Genomic DNA, 15,179 nt, shown 5'->3' on the forward strand with positions numbered 1-15,179 from the left:
ATCATGAGACCTTTGCCATCTTATTTTAAGATCCCATAGTAACTCTTGTTGCAGATAAGCCATTTCTGGAAATGTTGTTCTAGAATAGTATTTAAAATCATTACTCATTAATTGCATGGATCCAGCATTGAATGTGCCTCCACATATCCTCACTATATATGGATATTCACTCACTATATATGGGACATATATGGATATTCTGGTCATGCTTACAAACATGTGACTTTATTATGGAGGAAAGTATATAATGGTTTTTATTTCTCTTCCAGAAATAAGGTTTAGAAAAATATGTGTCTCTTTTGTAAAATTGTCATTACTCAACTGGGGTTTAGGCCAATGAATGAAGGTATTCATACTGAACCATGTTCTTTACCCAGGAAGTTGCCTTAAGATAGAATTTTGTTTTTGTTAATGATTTTTCATTGGATTTTGTTTTAGCCCAAATCACTAAAGTTTGGTACAGCAAAACAGAAGTTTTAGAAAATCGGTGGTTCCAAGTAGACCAGAAGATTGTGGACTTAAAAGTTTACAGTAAATTTAGTCAACAAGGTAGGTAAACTTGCAGTGACTATGACAGTGCTGTAATCTACTGAACTTTGGAATACTCCATCATCCCATATCTCTTGGAAATATCTTTGTGTTTCCCATTAAATGTTAAAATGTTTCTATGGCAAATTCCTGTAGACCTGCGTAAATCTCTTATCCTTATGTACTTCTACACAAACTGGTTAAGGTACATAATTAGTCCCATTACTTATGTAGTATTCACAATCAAGTAGTAAACTCACTAGCCTGAGCACTGGTAGAATTAGTGTGTTAGTCAGCTTTTCATTGCTATAACAAATCCCTGAGATAATCAACTTATAAAGATAAAAGGTTTATTTTGGCTTACAGTTTTAGAGGTTTCAGTCCATGGTTGGTTTGGTCTCATTACTTCGGGGCCAGGAACATGTGGCAAGGCAACACTGTTCATTTTGTGGCCTGGAGGCAACAGAGAAGAAGAAGAAACCAGGGTCCCACAGTCTCCGTAAAAGGCATGTCTCCAGAAAGCTAAATAACTCCCCTGAAAATTTCCACCATCTCTTTCAATAGTGTCACACTGTGGATTTTGGCCTTTACCAGGCCTTTACCTTAGAAACATTTAGGGGACACTTGTGACCCAAATGATAGTACTTGGGTTCTATTTTCAATTTTATTATTGTGCACTGGGTTACAACAACAACAGGATAATTGAAAGACCACTTTAACCCAAACGTGGAGCTAGTCTTTATTCTATTCATTTGACACTAGTATCTATTTTTCATGTTAACTAATACATGAAATTTCAACATGGGAATGATCATGTGTTTTTCTCTACTATCTCATAGACACAATTGGAATACCTAACTGAATACTTTGGGAGGGTGATCATGGGTTTAATAAAGTAAGAAGAGATAAAATCAAGAGATTAATGTCAACAATGTGGGCTCAATTCATTAACCACAGATTCTTCTGAAACCTAATCTAACTCAATATGTTTGGGGGTGGGGTGGATCCACAGGTAGTAACAGCTGCTCAAAGGACAACGGAGGATGTAGCCATATCTGTCTACCAAACCCTGAGGGACAGACTTGCAAGTGTCCGAGTGGGTACTACTTGGCCGATGCAAACAAATGCTTTGAGTCTGCAGGATGCTCGGAGTCATCAAAATCTTGTAAGGATGGTGAGAAATGCATTTCCACGGAGCAAGTTTGTGATGGTCACGCTGATTGTCTGGATGGATCCGATGAAATGAACTGTGAGTTAACTACAGACCAAGACCTATTATGCATCAGCCTACGTGACTTTCAGTTACATCTCATTCTGTAGGACTCCTCAAGTTTTTATCCTCTACATTGTTACCTTCTTATCACCTGATTCTTGAAACTTGAAGAATATGAAATTTCTACCTATGGGCAATTGCATATAGATTATTCTGTATTCCTTGTGTAAATCTGATTTGACAACAGGACAGCAACATGATAGGGAACTTCAAAGGGCAAGTTATGTCGTCTGAAAGGGCCCTTATTTAACCTAGATTTGATTCAGTCGATTTAAATTGATGACATGGTAACCATAGCCTAGTGGAGGGAGGTTGGGAAAACTATTTGACCTGTCTTTGGTTTCCCTTTTTTAAAGTGGTAACAACTTTATTTTCAGCTCATAGGTTTATTAAGAAATGCAAGAGAACTTACATAAATCTGTCTTGCTGGTGCTCAGTACTGTCATGTTAGTACTTAAATACTAACCGTAGATGGGTCTCAAATAGTGCCTTCATGGAAAGGCCATGGCCAGTTAGCTGAGTGACCACAATATGTATAATTCTGTAATCACCATCCTGACATTCCAGAGCTACTGTTTCAGTGGTATCCAAGCCCCATAATCTACAGAATTGATGAGAAGTGAGTGCAATACTGAAACTGGTCATAACCGCTAACGAAAGAGATTTGGAAATGGAATCAGGAATCTTACAGTGAAGAGTTCTCACTCACTTCTTTTTTTTTTTTTTAATTTTTTATTGTTGGCTGTTCAAAACATTACATAGTTCTTGATATATCATATTTCACACTTTGATTCAAGTGGGTTATGAGCTCCCATTTTTACCCCATATACAGATTGCAGAATTACATCAGTTACACATCCATTGATTTACATATTGCCATACTAGTGTCTGTTGTGTTCTGCTGCCTTTCCTATCCTCTACTACCCCCCTCCCCTCCCCTCCCCTCCCCTCTTCTCTCTCTGCCCCCTCTACTGACATTCATTTGTCCCCCTTGTATTATTTTTCCCTTTCCCCTCACTTCCTCTTGTATGTACTTTTGTATAACTCTGAGGGTCTCCTTCCATTCCCATGCAATTTCCCTTCTCTCTCCCTTTCCCTCCCACCTCTCATCCCTGTTTAATATTAAAATTCTTCTCATGCTCTTCGACCCTACTCTGTTCTTAGTTACTCTCCTTATATCAAAGAAGACATTTGGCATTTGTTTTTTAGGGATTGGCTAGCTTCACTTAGCATAATCTGCTCTAATGCCATCCATTTCCCTGTAAATTCTATGATTTTGTAATTTTTTAATGCAGAGTAATACTCCATTGTCTCACTCACTTCTCAATCTAAATTTGCTTCTTAGAAAATCTGACTATCTGGAAGAACCAATAGCTATTAAACCCTAGTCACTTTCTCTTAAATAGGAAAGAAAAAGAATTTTGATTCTCAGAGTTGATTCTACCATTAGCTTTTTGTCAGCTTTCATCAAAATACCTGACAAGAATAACTTAGAGGAGGAAAATTTTATTTGAGGTCTGAGTCTACAGACAGCTGACTTCATGGCTTTGGGCCCAAAGTAAGGAAGAACATCATGCTCAAAGGATGTGGTAGAAGAAACCTCTTTCCTCGTGACAGCTAGGAAGCAGAGGGAGAGGAAGGGGAAGGGGCTACAAGGAAGATGAACCCCTCCAGAGCATGTCCCCTTGCGGTCACTTCCTCTAGCCGTGCCCTACCCTGCCGACGATCACTGCCCAGTTAGTCCATTCAAACTAGGATGGGCTGATCAGGTTAAAGTTCTCACCGTCAAATCATTTTACCTCCAAATATTTCTGCATTAACATAGGAGACAATATTGGGAGGACACCTCATATCTCTATATCTGTATGATTTTACAGTATTTTGTTTAATCAAAAGCAATGGTAGGCCCGGTGCCATGCCACATATCTATAATCCCAGTGGCTCAGGAGGCTGAGGCAGGAGGATAGCAAGTTCAAAGCCAGCCTCAACAACTTTGTGAGGCCCTAAGCAATGTAATGAGTCCCTGCCACAAGAAACAAAAGGGTGTTTGTGTGTGTGTATGTGTGTGTGTGTGTGTGTGTGTGTAAATTCTACCCATATCACCTACCTCTTGTGTTTACAGGTACTGGACCAGGTAAAGCTCATTCAACATCAACACCTACAAAGTCAGAAGCAGGCAAAAGGTTGACTCCAAAAGCTTCCCGACCTCCCCAGGCTACCAAATCCACCACACCTGGACATCCAGGCCCAGAAAGAATGAGAGATCCTGTCACAAACCCACTAACCACTCTGATGCCTGCCAGAGAGAGCAAGACCCCGGAAACTAAGGAAAGAGGGGCTTCTGTTCAGCCCGAGGACTCTCAGAAGGCAAAACATGTGCCCTGCAGCCGTGATTTCTGTAATGGGAGGGGAATCTGTACAACAGAAGGAAAGTTGAGAAAATGCAGCTGTCTGAGGGAATATGGTGGAGAGTTCTGCGAGGAGGCAGTACACGGACCCACCCCTGGCTACATAGCATTCAGCGTAACCACTGCCTTATCAGTTGTTCTGGTAGCGCTGGGGGCATTTCTACATTTCAGAAGAGAGCACAAATTAAAACGGTAAGTATCAGCTCGTGTTTCCATGGAAGAATTGTATTAGCTTCTGATATTAATGGAGTTGAAGACGTAAGTCCACGCTAGAAATCTGTCTTTTAAGGAAGGACTTAGGGTGGTAAAGCAGCCTTACCTATTAGATACCCTGGAGAAACAATAATTGGGACCATGTCTTTGAGACCTGAGGTAAGCACTACTGTATGAGGTCTGAGGTATTTATGCAGGTAAAAATCTGTCTTAACCATGGTCAGTGGCAAAGTCTGAGAAATTAAGTGAGAAAATTCCCCTTCAGTGAGGCAGTAAGGTCAGTGCCAGTGATTGGAGGTAATATTTGTTAGGAGGTGTACTAGTTTGCTAGGGCTGCCATAACACAATACCGGAGACTGGGTATCATAAACAGCAGAAATTTAATTTCTCATCGTTCTGGAGGCTGGAAGTCCCAAGATCAAGGTGTCAGCAGGAGTGGTTCTTCTGTGGCTTTTCTTCTGGCAGATGGATGACCAGTTCCTCCCTGTGTCTTTTCATGTCTTCCCCTCTGTGTATTTGTGTCCTAATCTCTTTTTCTTATAAAGACATCTGTCATACTGGATTAGGGTTCACCCTCATGGTCTTATTTAACTTAATTACCTCCTTAAAGACCCCACAGTCATATTCTGGGTTATTTGAAGTTAGGACTTCAACATATGGATGCTAGGCACTTGGGAATCACCATTTAGTCCATAACTAGAGGTGAAATAAACTCAGGAATTATTTAAAGCACAAGTGCTAAGTTTGGGCCCAAAGCAAGACAGACACTGAAGATACAGCAGGAATAAAAAATGAGGTTTCAGAAAAAGTAAGAGTAGAAAAGATGTGATGGAAGACACTGACTAAACACATTGAGAAAGAGACACTAAAGAACATACAGAGTGGGGCTGGGGATGTGGCTGAAGCGGTAGAGCACTCACCTCACACGTGCGAGGCTCTGGGTTCGATCCTCAGCACCACATAAAAATAAATAAATAAAATAAAGGTCTTGTGGCCAACTACAGCTAAAAACTAAATATTAAAAAAAAAAGACGTACAGATGAAGAAGTGTGAAGATGAAGGAAGCTTTAAAAGCTACCTCTCTGTCCTGCCTTCCTTGTGCAGACTGAGGAAAAGGCCATTGCCCAAAGCATCTCTGGTTAATGGCTAACTGGTTAACATCACCGTCCTGAGATGTAACCCTTGGGCTTTTGATTGTCACCTCAGGTCTTTCTGCTGCGTTCACCTGCTTTCTCATTCACTGTTGTCCACCTACCATGTGCCTGTCCTTGGATCCAGTTCTGGTTGACTTCAATCACGTGGCTTCTCTCAGTTGAGCAGAGATGCCATTTTTGAAGCTAAGTGCATGCCTGTAACAAAGAATAATTGAAGTATTGTACATTCCTGATCATTTACTTTTAAGTGGGCATTAGATTAAAATAAGGCATAGTTTCTATAGCAATTATCTTTGATAGGGGATAAGCTGGCCTTTTCTAATCATACCCCAATCTTAGCATCTATCTCAAGGAACAGTTCTTTTAACTTTGCTTTTTTGATTTCTAGAACTAGCACAGCATCATCAAGAAATTTGACCTATAATAAAGAAAATGACCAGGAAGAAGAAAATCTAATGAATAGTGAGATTTTTGTCAATGAAGCCTACGATGAACAGGTATGCTGAGGAAAGCTGGGAAGTCTCTTTCTAATGGATTGTGAAATGTGGTTAAAGAAATGTCCTTTTGAAAAAAATCCTGTTCAGTGAAAGTAGTTACTGTTTATTTAAAGGGATTCTTGTTTTTGGTGAATGTTGTTGTTATGTTTCAAGCTACTGTCTGTTGGCTCTATTGTCCTTAGACTCTGGTTTAAAGAACTACAGGTTGAGCTGGGCACAGTGAAGCACACCTGTAATCCCAGCAGCTTGGGAGGTTGAGGCAGGAGGATAGAGAGTTCAAAGCCAGCTTCAGCAAGTCATGAGGCCCTAAGCAACTCAGCAAGACCTTGTCTCTAAGAAAATTAAAAAAAAAAAAAAAAAACACTGAGAAAGTGCTCAGTGTTTGAGTGCCCCTAGGTTCAATCCCTGATAATGAAAAAAAAAATTTTTAATGAAATAAAAATATTTTTTTAAAAAAGAACTACAGCTTGAACAAGGTGAAACATGCATGTAATAACAATCAAAAAATTAGCTTTTAGTGGACTTCCACATGGTGGGGTGGGGTAGGATGTTATGAGGGTTTGCATTACCCTTAAAACTTAGGTCCCCTTGTAATCTCTGCTGACTTCTGCCTAGTTTAACATCCTTGATCTTTGCTCTGGGCTCATGCAACATATAATATCTAACTCCAACTCTCCTTTCCCCTAGGAATTGCTCACCTCTTTACAAACTGACTGAGCTTATAAAAATGGAACTGAAACATTCCAGTGAAAATCGTTTATACATTTCGTTGTGTACTGTTTTAACCTCCTTAACAGCTTGTGGTAAATCATAATGACTTATTAAAATAAGTGCTTCTTAAATTGGAAAAAGTTGTCTAGTTTTGTTAATATGTTTTAGAAACACAGAGCCTTTTGAATCCCACAGCATCTGACCGAGTACTAGTCAGAAGTTCTGCGTTGGAATCTTGACTCTAACACTGATTTAAAGGATTTTACTAGTTAATCCTCTGGCCTGTTTCCCGTTTTACCGGAGATAGTGATCTCTTTGCCTTTTAGGATAAAGGCCAAGTTTCTGCAGAGTAGCAAATACTCAAATGATAGTTCACTACCACTTCTTCTTTCAGATAAATTTTGTTGTTGAGTACTCATTTTTGTTTAAGATTTATAAAGTTGTTTTTATTGTGCTTTTATTCAATTCTGAAACTAATACTAGAACAGGTTAATATACTTTACAGATGTAGCAGCTCAGACACATGATTTGTCCAAGGCTTATTTAAAATAAAGTGGATGGAGACTGTAGTCAGCAACAGAGTATAGCTGTGCCCCATTTCACCTCAACTAGCTCTTACCTGCTGGGGGAACATGCAGGTACTTGGACTGCTAACACCTGTTTGTCTTCTTGGGTTATTACTGACCTCACACCCATGTGAGGAATCCAAGGGTACTGAATCCATGATGGGAGATGGGGTATTGTCTAAAATTGGATAGTAGCAGCCTTGGACAAATCATTTAGTCCTGAATGTGTTGCCAGTGCTAAAATTGAGATTATAATAACCTATATCAACAGGCCAATTGAACATGGAGTGAAAATGAAAAGGTCTGTATATAGCATAGCACTTTTACCCAATAACATGAGTCTCAATTGTAATAAACAGCTTTATTTGGCAAATTTTTCTTGCTTGCATCTAGATTTTTCATATTTAGTGTCTTGGTGAATAAATTCATATAGATCCCCAAGTATAATTTTATATATTACTCTGGGTAATATATAAACTGTGTTCTCAATGAAACATAAAAAAAAAATTGAAGTAAAGATCAATTTGACCTGAACAACAAATGCCCAGGAACCCCCTTTCCTGCTGAGACTAGGCTGAGTCTCTGGCTGGTGCTCAGCTGTGCCTGAGAAAGACTTTCAGCACCACAGCACTCTCAGCCCTTCTCAGGAATGGAGAGAATTAGATTTTTCTTACTATCCCTGTTCCAAAAGCCAGTCTCGCAGTCAGTTTTGTCGTTGGCAAGTCTTTGCCTTTTCCCTGTACATAAAAATGACATGAAAGGATCAAACTCAAAAGCATGTACAACAGTATTATCTCTTTCTCTGCCCAGGTTTGAGTTGCTGCCTTGGTCTCCTTTGGACCTTAAGTCCTACATCAATTGGTGTGTGTTCCACCTAGCTCAGCCTGCTTCTGTAGGCTCTGAGCTGGAATGATATTCCAGCCCCACTCTTCAGGCTCCCTTTCCAGTTTGGGACCCAGAAACACCTGCCATTTCCTCCTCTTGGGAAAAATAGAGCTGACTGCAGGCAGCCAAATCTTCTAAGTATAGCAAGTATCACCTTTCCTCCCTGCCCCACCCTGGTCTATTTATAACTATTCTTATCTTTGATCTCCTGTGAGTGTATTATCTCACCTGAATCTAGTTTAACATTCTGTTTCCCCATTCAAGAATTTACAGAACATTCTGAATAGTTCATGAAAAGATTTAATCTTAAAAATGAATACTCCAGATTTTACATTTAATAATTCCTAGCCATTCCTATTCCCTGAACTGGTTTTAGCATGCCAATTTCATCACTTTATCTTCTATGTTTGTAGAAATGGCATACTATCAACTACAAGAGCCTTCTTTTATGATGAGCTCTCTTAATTTCTTAATTTATCTACACCTAATAGATGGAGCAGTAAGCCTGTGGCAGATGTAAAATCCACATTTCCTTCTAGAAACTCAACTTATCTAACACAGTGATAGGTTTGGGTTTTCTTCTGGAAAAAATAAGAATTTTTTAGAATTATAAATGCTAATTGGTTCAAAGAGCCCTACACAAAACTTTTTATGTCTGCTGCTAGCAATTAAGAGTTAAACCAAGAACTTATACTAATTCTTCTTAGGACACAAGGGGGAAGAGGTCATGGTGGGAGGATGTATATTAAGTCTCTACTATTCTTAACTCCTGGGCGGGGGGAGCTTATGGAATTCAGAGAAATCAAGAACTAGAATATGGAGTTTGTTGCTTTCAGACTGACAACAGAATTATATAGGTCAATCAGCTTCCCCAGCCTCCACTGTTCAAATTTCATTTCTCTTCAGGCCTCATCTAATTTTTAATGGTCACCTTCAGAGTATTGAAGTTAGAGAAGCCCTCTGATGATATCTAATTCAGTCCAGTACTACATATGAAGGAAAAATCCAGAAAGAGCAAGGTTTACATTAAAGGCATATGTCATTTAAACTCTGGGAACATCTAAGTAACCTCCTTTAGCCTCCTTCAGCCTAATGATGGATGCAACCGCTGGTATGAGTGGTTTAAGAAGGGAGGTGACAGGGACATTTGCCATAGGAATCACAAAAATGCTTAGTGTGTGAAATGTACATACGTCCCTTGTAGGCTTTCTCTCCATCTTAGAGTCACCCTGGTTTCTAAGTAGGACTGCCTGCTGGCTCACCTCCTTGTCAGTCTGTGTAACCTGGGCAGACCAGTTGGACAAGAATTATAAAGACGTAATTAAGTCTGAAGCCATTCTCTCCATGGGCCCCACTGAAAGATCAAGTCCCCTACTCATCCCTAGGCCCATGCCGAGTCTTGTCTATATTTTCCTTGATTTGAGCAAATTCAACCTTATTTCCATGTCTTCAGTCCTGCTTAATGAAGAATGGTGGGAGGAGGTCATTCTACTGTGCCTGTGACCAGATAGAGGAATGTGGGTGGAGGTTGTTGGGACCTCTGGGTGAGTATTTCAAACAAGGTTTTACAAGAAGTAATAATTGAGTCCCTTATTTTCCTTCTTTCCCACACGGGGAGATTGACCTCATCAGTAGTGACTCCACCCTTAGGTTTTGGGGCCAGTGGCCTTGGGCTATATATCACTTTGCACATGTGTGGCAAGGTGTGTATGAGAGGAGGAAGCTCTTGTGTACAGAAAACACTTTAAGAGGTAACCCTGATACATTGCTCATAGACACTGAGATAAACGGGAACTATTCATGCTTTTACCTTCAATTTAGAGGTAAAACCCCCAAAAGCACCAAAGGTTAAGCCACATGTAAATAATATGTTCAAATATGACACCTCTAAGCTGATGGGGGAAGGGAGTCATTTTGAATGTGAACTGATTCAGGAAGGTAACCAGGGTGAAAACTCAGGCCTCAGCCAAGTCAAGTAGTTTGAGCTAAGTGGATGACACTTAAGGGAGATCCTGAAGGCTTTTTAAAAGAGATGAATGACAAAGACTTCACTTTAGGAGGGTCAGACTGAAGATGGGTGGGTTTTTGAGAGAGACCCTGGTTGAGAAACTTTTCCAGCACCCCTGAGAATGTGATTGAGGCTCTCAGGTTTTAATTACTTACCTGTCTACTGGATTGTGGGGCTGTCTATATCCTGATGAACAGAGGGTTCCATCAGCTACTCTCACATCGAATTGTTTATATTTGATTCTGGAGCATTTTCAGAAATTGTTCAAACTGTATTTACTTCTACAGAAACTAATTTGGTAAGGGGTAAATTTTGGATTTATTCAGTCTTACTCAATTGTACCACTGGTTTTTTTTCTGTTTTTACCACACTATTATAGAATGAAGTATGAGTGTTTTACTCGTACTTTATTGGAACTTGGGGTTTGCTGTTCTTTCTGCCTTGAATGCTCCCCATTCTTTTTTCAACAGTTTTCTGCTCACATCTCCCATCTCACCTCCTCCCTCACCACTTTTCCTAATCTATCATCCTTTCTCCTCCATCTCTGGACCCTGCTTTTCCATTTTTCCTTTCACTTGTACAATACCTCTCATGCTAGAATACCACAGGACCTGAAATAGTTGTTTTCCATGGTGCCCACAAATGTGCTGGCAAAATGTCAGGTGTCCCCAAAACTTACTGGGTGAGTGATCTATGCAATGAAGAGGATGGTGGTTGCTGAAACACCCTGATAGCACCACCCACAGCCCCCGAAGTGGATAAACAGCTCACATGCTAAAACCCACACCCCTTCTTAATGAGGATGTGGGCATTCACAGGAGAGCAGACTGGAGGACAGGAAGAACAGGAGCTGGCTTAAAGCAGTTTCTGCTTCACTTGCCCAGATCTCTTGGTCCTCTAGGCATAATGTAAGTAATCCTGGAAAGCCTATAGGCATTAAGTGGCGACCCATGCTTGGTATGCTGATTGAGGGGGTTAAAAATGAGCTGTGATGGCACATCACAAACAGGTGTGAAGAGCTTGGGTGGGGGACAGTGTTACTCTACACTAGTGGGTCACTGCCATGCAGTTGCTAGGTCAGCCAGTACTAAGTTCTAGTCTCACCCACAGCAGGACTCCTGAGACTCCACCTCCTCCCACACCTTGTCTCAAGCCCCTGCCAAGTGTGTGCTGCTCTGGCAGAGAATGGCCTTCAGTCCAAAAACAGATCCCAGCGGGATGCAGGAGCCTCTCTCCGGTGCCATCCTGAACACTTTTATAACAATATCCAAAAGTTTGCATTTTTAAAAATGGAGTTTTGGACTTGTTTCTGTTGATAGGGCAAACATAGAATTTTAACTCTTCAGTAATCAAATCCTAATCATCAGAGAAAGGGTGTTTCACATATAAGCCAGTGGGAAATAATTGAGAGAGGAGGGAAAGTGAAACGTACAAAGCACCAGTTTTGCTTTTACCAAGGTTTCCTTAGAAATATTTGGAGTTAGGATGCAGGTGAGATTCAGTACTTGCCAGAAATCTGGGCTCTCTATGTTGTATGCAAGGACCTGATTTCCCAGAGGCAATAATGACTGCCTTTTGAAGTGTTAGCTGAAAAGAGCAGCTGCCTTTGCTCCATTTTGATTCAGCTCCCACAGCAAGTCCCCAAATGCACCTGGGCAGGTGCTCAAAGGTCTATGAACAGCCAGCAGTGACTGAAACTTAATCTGAGGCAAAGTCCTAACTAAAACCTGGCAACTCCAAGTAGGTCCGTTGAACCATCAGCCTTGACATCTCCTAGAAGCCACTTGGGAAATCAGTTTCAGAGTCCCCAGACCTATAGTATCAGAATCTGAATTTGAAAAGGATCCCAAAGTGATAGGGCTACCCATCCTTCAAGTTGGGTCTCAAACAAACAAAACCCCAGGTGATTCCACTACAGAATCACAGGGATGTGAAGGCATGTCATTGTGTCCACTGCACAAGCAGCTATGTTTTTATTGGTTCCATCATAGCTCTCTATATAGTCAGTGCTTACTGAACTGATGGTTCCTACTTTTAAACTGCATGTTTTAAAAAAGAGATTCAGTTCAGTGAAAGGTACCTTTAAATCAACCACTTGGAATGAAAGCCAGTCCTCCTGGAGATTTAGTCCCCTTAGTGGAACACAGAGCTTCCTACCTGTGACTTTAAGCACCACTTCAAGAAGAGGAAAAGATTTCTCTCACTTCAAGTGGAAACCTGTACTTCTAGTTTTTTCAACAATAGCCTTGGCTTGGTACAGAATGCTGCACAAACCTGGAAACAAAAGCAATCAGGGATTGAGGTGGGTGGGGGTGTTCTTTTTGTAATCTAATGCAGAGAGGTGCAAAGGTCTGACTGCTAGATTTCAGAAGCAGTGCCTAGGTAGCCAGGAAATGGTTAGTCAAGAATGCTGCAACTATCGAAAGTGGCACTGGAGATATAGAAAGCTTTCATGGCCTACTGAAACTGATGTTTAATTTTTTTATTTATAAATAAAAGATATATACATATCTACTTTACCAAATGTGGCTATGAGGTTCCATTTTGTAAAAAAATATTAAATCTAGAGTCTTCTGTGTCCAGGGTGAGGTATTCAAGGAAGAAAACAGTATTGTGTGCATGCCTTCATTTACCTTGCTTCTGGAAGAGAAGCTCTTGAATGACCTTTCACACCAAAACAAGTGATAAAAATGATAAATCCTATCTACACAAGAAGAGGTGTACGCATGAGTTACCCAGATTATTTTGTTCAATAAAAGCCACTAAAGCTGCTGGCATTTTCATGACTCTTAAAGAGCCTGGGTTCATACACAACCAGAAATACACTGGCCTTTCCAGAGTTGGCATGACAAGAAGTTAAAAAGCAAAGGAAAAATAAAATGCAATGATTATACTGATCCAAGATTCATTAGTGTTAGAATACTCTAGTTTCAAGTTACACTTAAACCAGTTCATTAGTGTTAGAATACTATAGTTTCAAGTTACACTTAAACCAGTTTTGAGCCTCTTTTTTTGTTGATTTCAACTTTTTCTTGTTGTTTACTGTCCCTGGTTGTTAACACGATACAAACAATACCTTTCTCTCCTTCAGCAAAGAAAAATGAAATTCTGGAAACAAACAAACAAACAAACAAACGAAAAACTGTCCTAACCTGAACTAAACGTCCAAAGAGCCAAAGAGCCTAGTTTGGTCACAGTAAAGGAAGATCGCCTTTCCAACCAGTTTCAGGAAGGTGATGGGGTTCCAATCCCCAGTCAGACTGCTTCTCAGCTGGCAAGTTCAAGGTAGAACGGTGCAGGCATTCCCAAGCCCAGGGTCTCCGCCTTGCAGGTGGAAGGAGGAGGTGAGGTCTACAGATCAGAATCGCAGGGCAGCGAGCTGTGACAGGGCCGGGTGCTGCGCGAGGATGCCCCCTGGGAGGTGGCTGCCTTTCCCCCCTCCCCGTCGAGCACGTCCACCGGGTTGGTGTAAGCCTTGGGCGGCGGTTGCGGCATGGGAAAACCGACCTTGGGCTTGCGAGTGGCACCGTATTCGGTGGGTGGCGGCCGGTGCTGGCCCTCGCTGTAGTACTTGATGGCCGGTGTAAGTGTGGGCTCTGGCCAGTCCACGTAGACTGTGCTGATGCTGCTGCGGCGCGGCCCGGCTGGGGGCGCCTTGCGACAGCTGTGACAATGCTCCTCGCACCAAGGCGCGAAGCTGAGCGCTAACGAGAAGCCTCCCAACAGCAATAGGCAGCTGCCCAGGTAGCCCAGCACCAGGCTATAGCTAACCTCTACAGTGACCGGTTGGGCCGGGGAGGGCAGGACTTCGCGGTCCCCCAAGAAGTGATTGTACCAGGAGACCGGGATGAGGCTGAAGAGGCCCGCGGCAAAGAGCACTACGCCCGAGAGGCCCGCCAGCAGGAACTGGGGCTCCTCCTGCCAGCAGCGCACGCCGAGCGACGCCAGCAGCAGCCCGACGGCGGTGGTGGCCAGCGACGTGATCATGAGTCCCCGCGCCACCAGCACCGGCTGGGCCTCGAAGTAGCTCCACTGGTCCGGCTGGCCACACTCGCGCTCACGGCTGCTCTGCTCACGGCATATGTCCCACAGGCCCTGGTACAGCACCACGTCCACCGGCTGGTCGAGGAAGCCCTTTACCAGTCGCCAGCCGGGGGCCAGTGTGCTGATCAGGTTGAGCAGCAGCCCGCAGGGCGTGAGCACCATGCCCAGCGTCATCACCACCGGCGTCCGCATCCCGGTGAGCTCCCGCCGCACGACGGCTCTCCTGCTGCCTTCTGTATTGAAGCTCCTCCGGCTTCTGACCCCCGAAGTCAGCTTGGGCGCCTCCTTGGGTCGTGGCGCTGCGCCCTTCTCTCTCCGGCCGCTCTTTGTCTCCCGCACGGGTCTGTCCCCACTCCGTGGCTCGCCCTAGTCCCCTCCTCGCATCCTGGCCGCTCCGCCCTCCCGCCCCGCTCCTGTCCCCAATCGAAACCAGTTCGCTGGCGGGTCTGACCGAAACCGCGGATCCAGGTGCGGGACTGGGTGGCCAAACCCAGCCTGGGTGGGAGGGGCAGGAGGTGAGCGCGAGAAGCTCCGGAGCCACCTGGCACTCTGAGACCTCGGACTCGGGGAGATTCGGACACCCCGCCCTCAGCCAGACCGCTTGACCCCGCCCGGCTGGGATGGCTCCTGGACTGAGCAAAGGTCGCCCCGCCCCTGGCTCCTGGCTGGGGCCTGGCAGGCCGTGGGCGGGGAAGGAAAGGGGCGGTGACGCCGCGGTAGCCCCACGGGTCTTGGTTGCTGCGCAGTTTCCCGGGTTTTCAGCGGATCTCAGTTCTGAAAGTTTTCTTTGGTCACTGCTTGGCCCCCTGCAGATTAGCTTCTCCCTTCACTCTCAGCTGCTATCCGATGATCCCCTAGTTCTGCGCAGTCGACTTGCGGCCACTAGCTGCTG

At 43.1% G+C, this 15,179-nt stretch overlaps 2 protein-coding genes across 2 annotated transcripts in view; one reads left to right on the forward strand and one right to left on the reverse strand.

Moving 5' to 3' along the window:
- LOC114081118 (low-density lipoprotein receptor-related protein 2-like) overlaps positions 1-6,898 on the forward strand; it is a 46,817-nt gene extending 39,919 nt beyond the window's left edge. Inside the window, exons 29-33 of the mRNA XM_034635224.2 lie at positions 439-549; positions 1,541-1,777; positions 3,924-4,401; positions 5,971-6,073; positions 6,761-6,898. Coding sequence (XP_034491115.2) covers positions 439-549; positions 1,541-1,777; positions 3,924-4,401; positions 5,971-6,073; positions 6,761-6,790 — 959 coding nt within the window. The 3' untranslated portion in view covers positions 6,791-6,898. The remainder of the gene's footprint in view (positions 1-438; positions 550-1,540; positions 1,778-3,923; positions 4,402-5,970; positions 6,074-6,760) is intronic.
- Positions 6,899-12,688: 5,790 nt separating this feature from the next.
- Positions 12,689-14,901, reverse strand: Cldn23 (claudin 23). Its single transcript, XM_027922702.2, has one exon. The coding sequence runs from the start codon at positions 14,477-14,479 to the stop codon at positions 13,595-13,597; it is 885 nt and encodes a 294-aa protein (XP_027778503.1). The 5' UTR covers positions 14,480-14,901; the 3' UTR covers positions 12,689-13,594.
- Positions 14,902-15,179: the final 278 nt, after the last annotated feature.

This window comes from Marmota flaviventris, chromosome 3 (assembly GCF_047511675.1).
Source record: "Marmota flaviventris isolate mMarFla1 chromosome 3, mMarFla1.hap1, whole genome shotgun sequence".
In the NCBI taxonomy this organism is placed as follows: domain Eukaryota; kingdom Metazoa; phylum Chordata; class Mammalia; order Rodentia; family Sciuridae; genus Marmota; species Marmota flaviventris.

Coding starts and splice junctions, on each gene's coding strand:
- Cldn23 (XM_027922702.2), bottom strand. CDS start 14,479: ATGCGGACGCCGGTGGTGATGACGCTGGGCATGGTGCTCACGCCCTGC.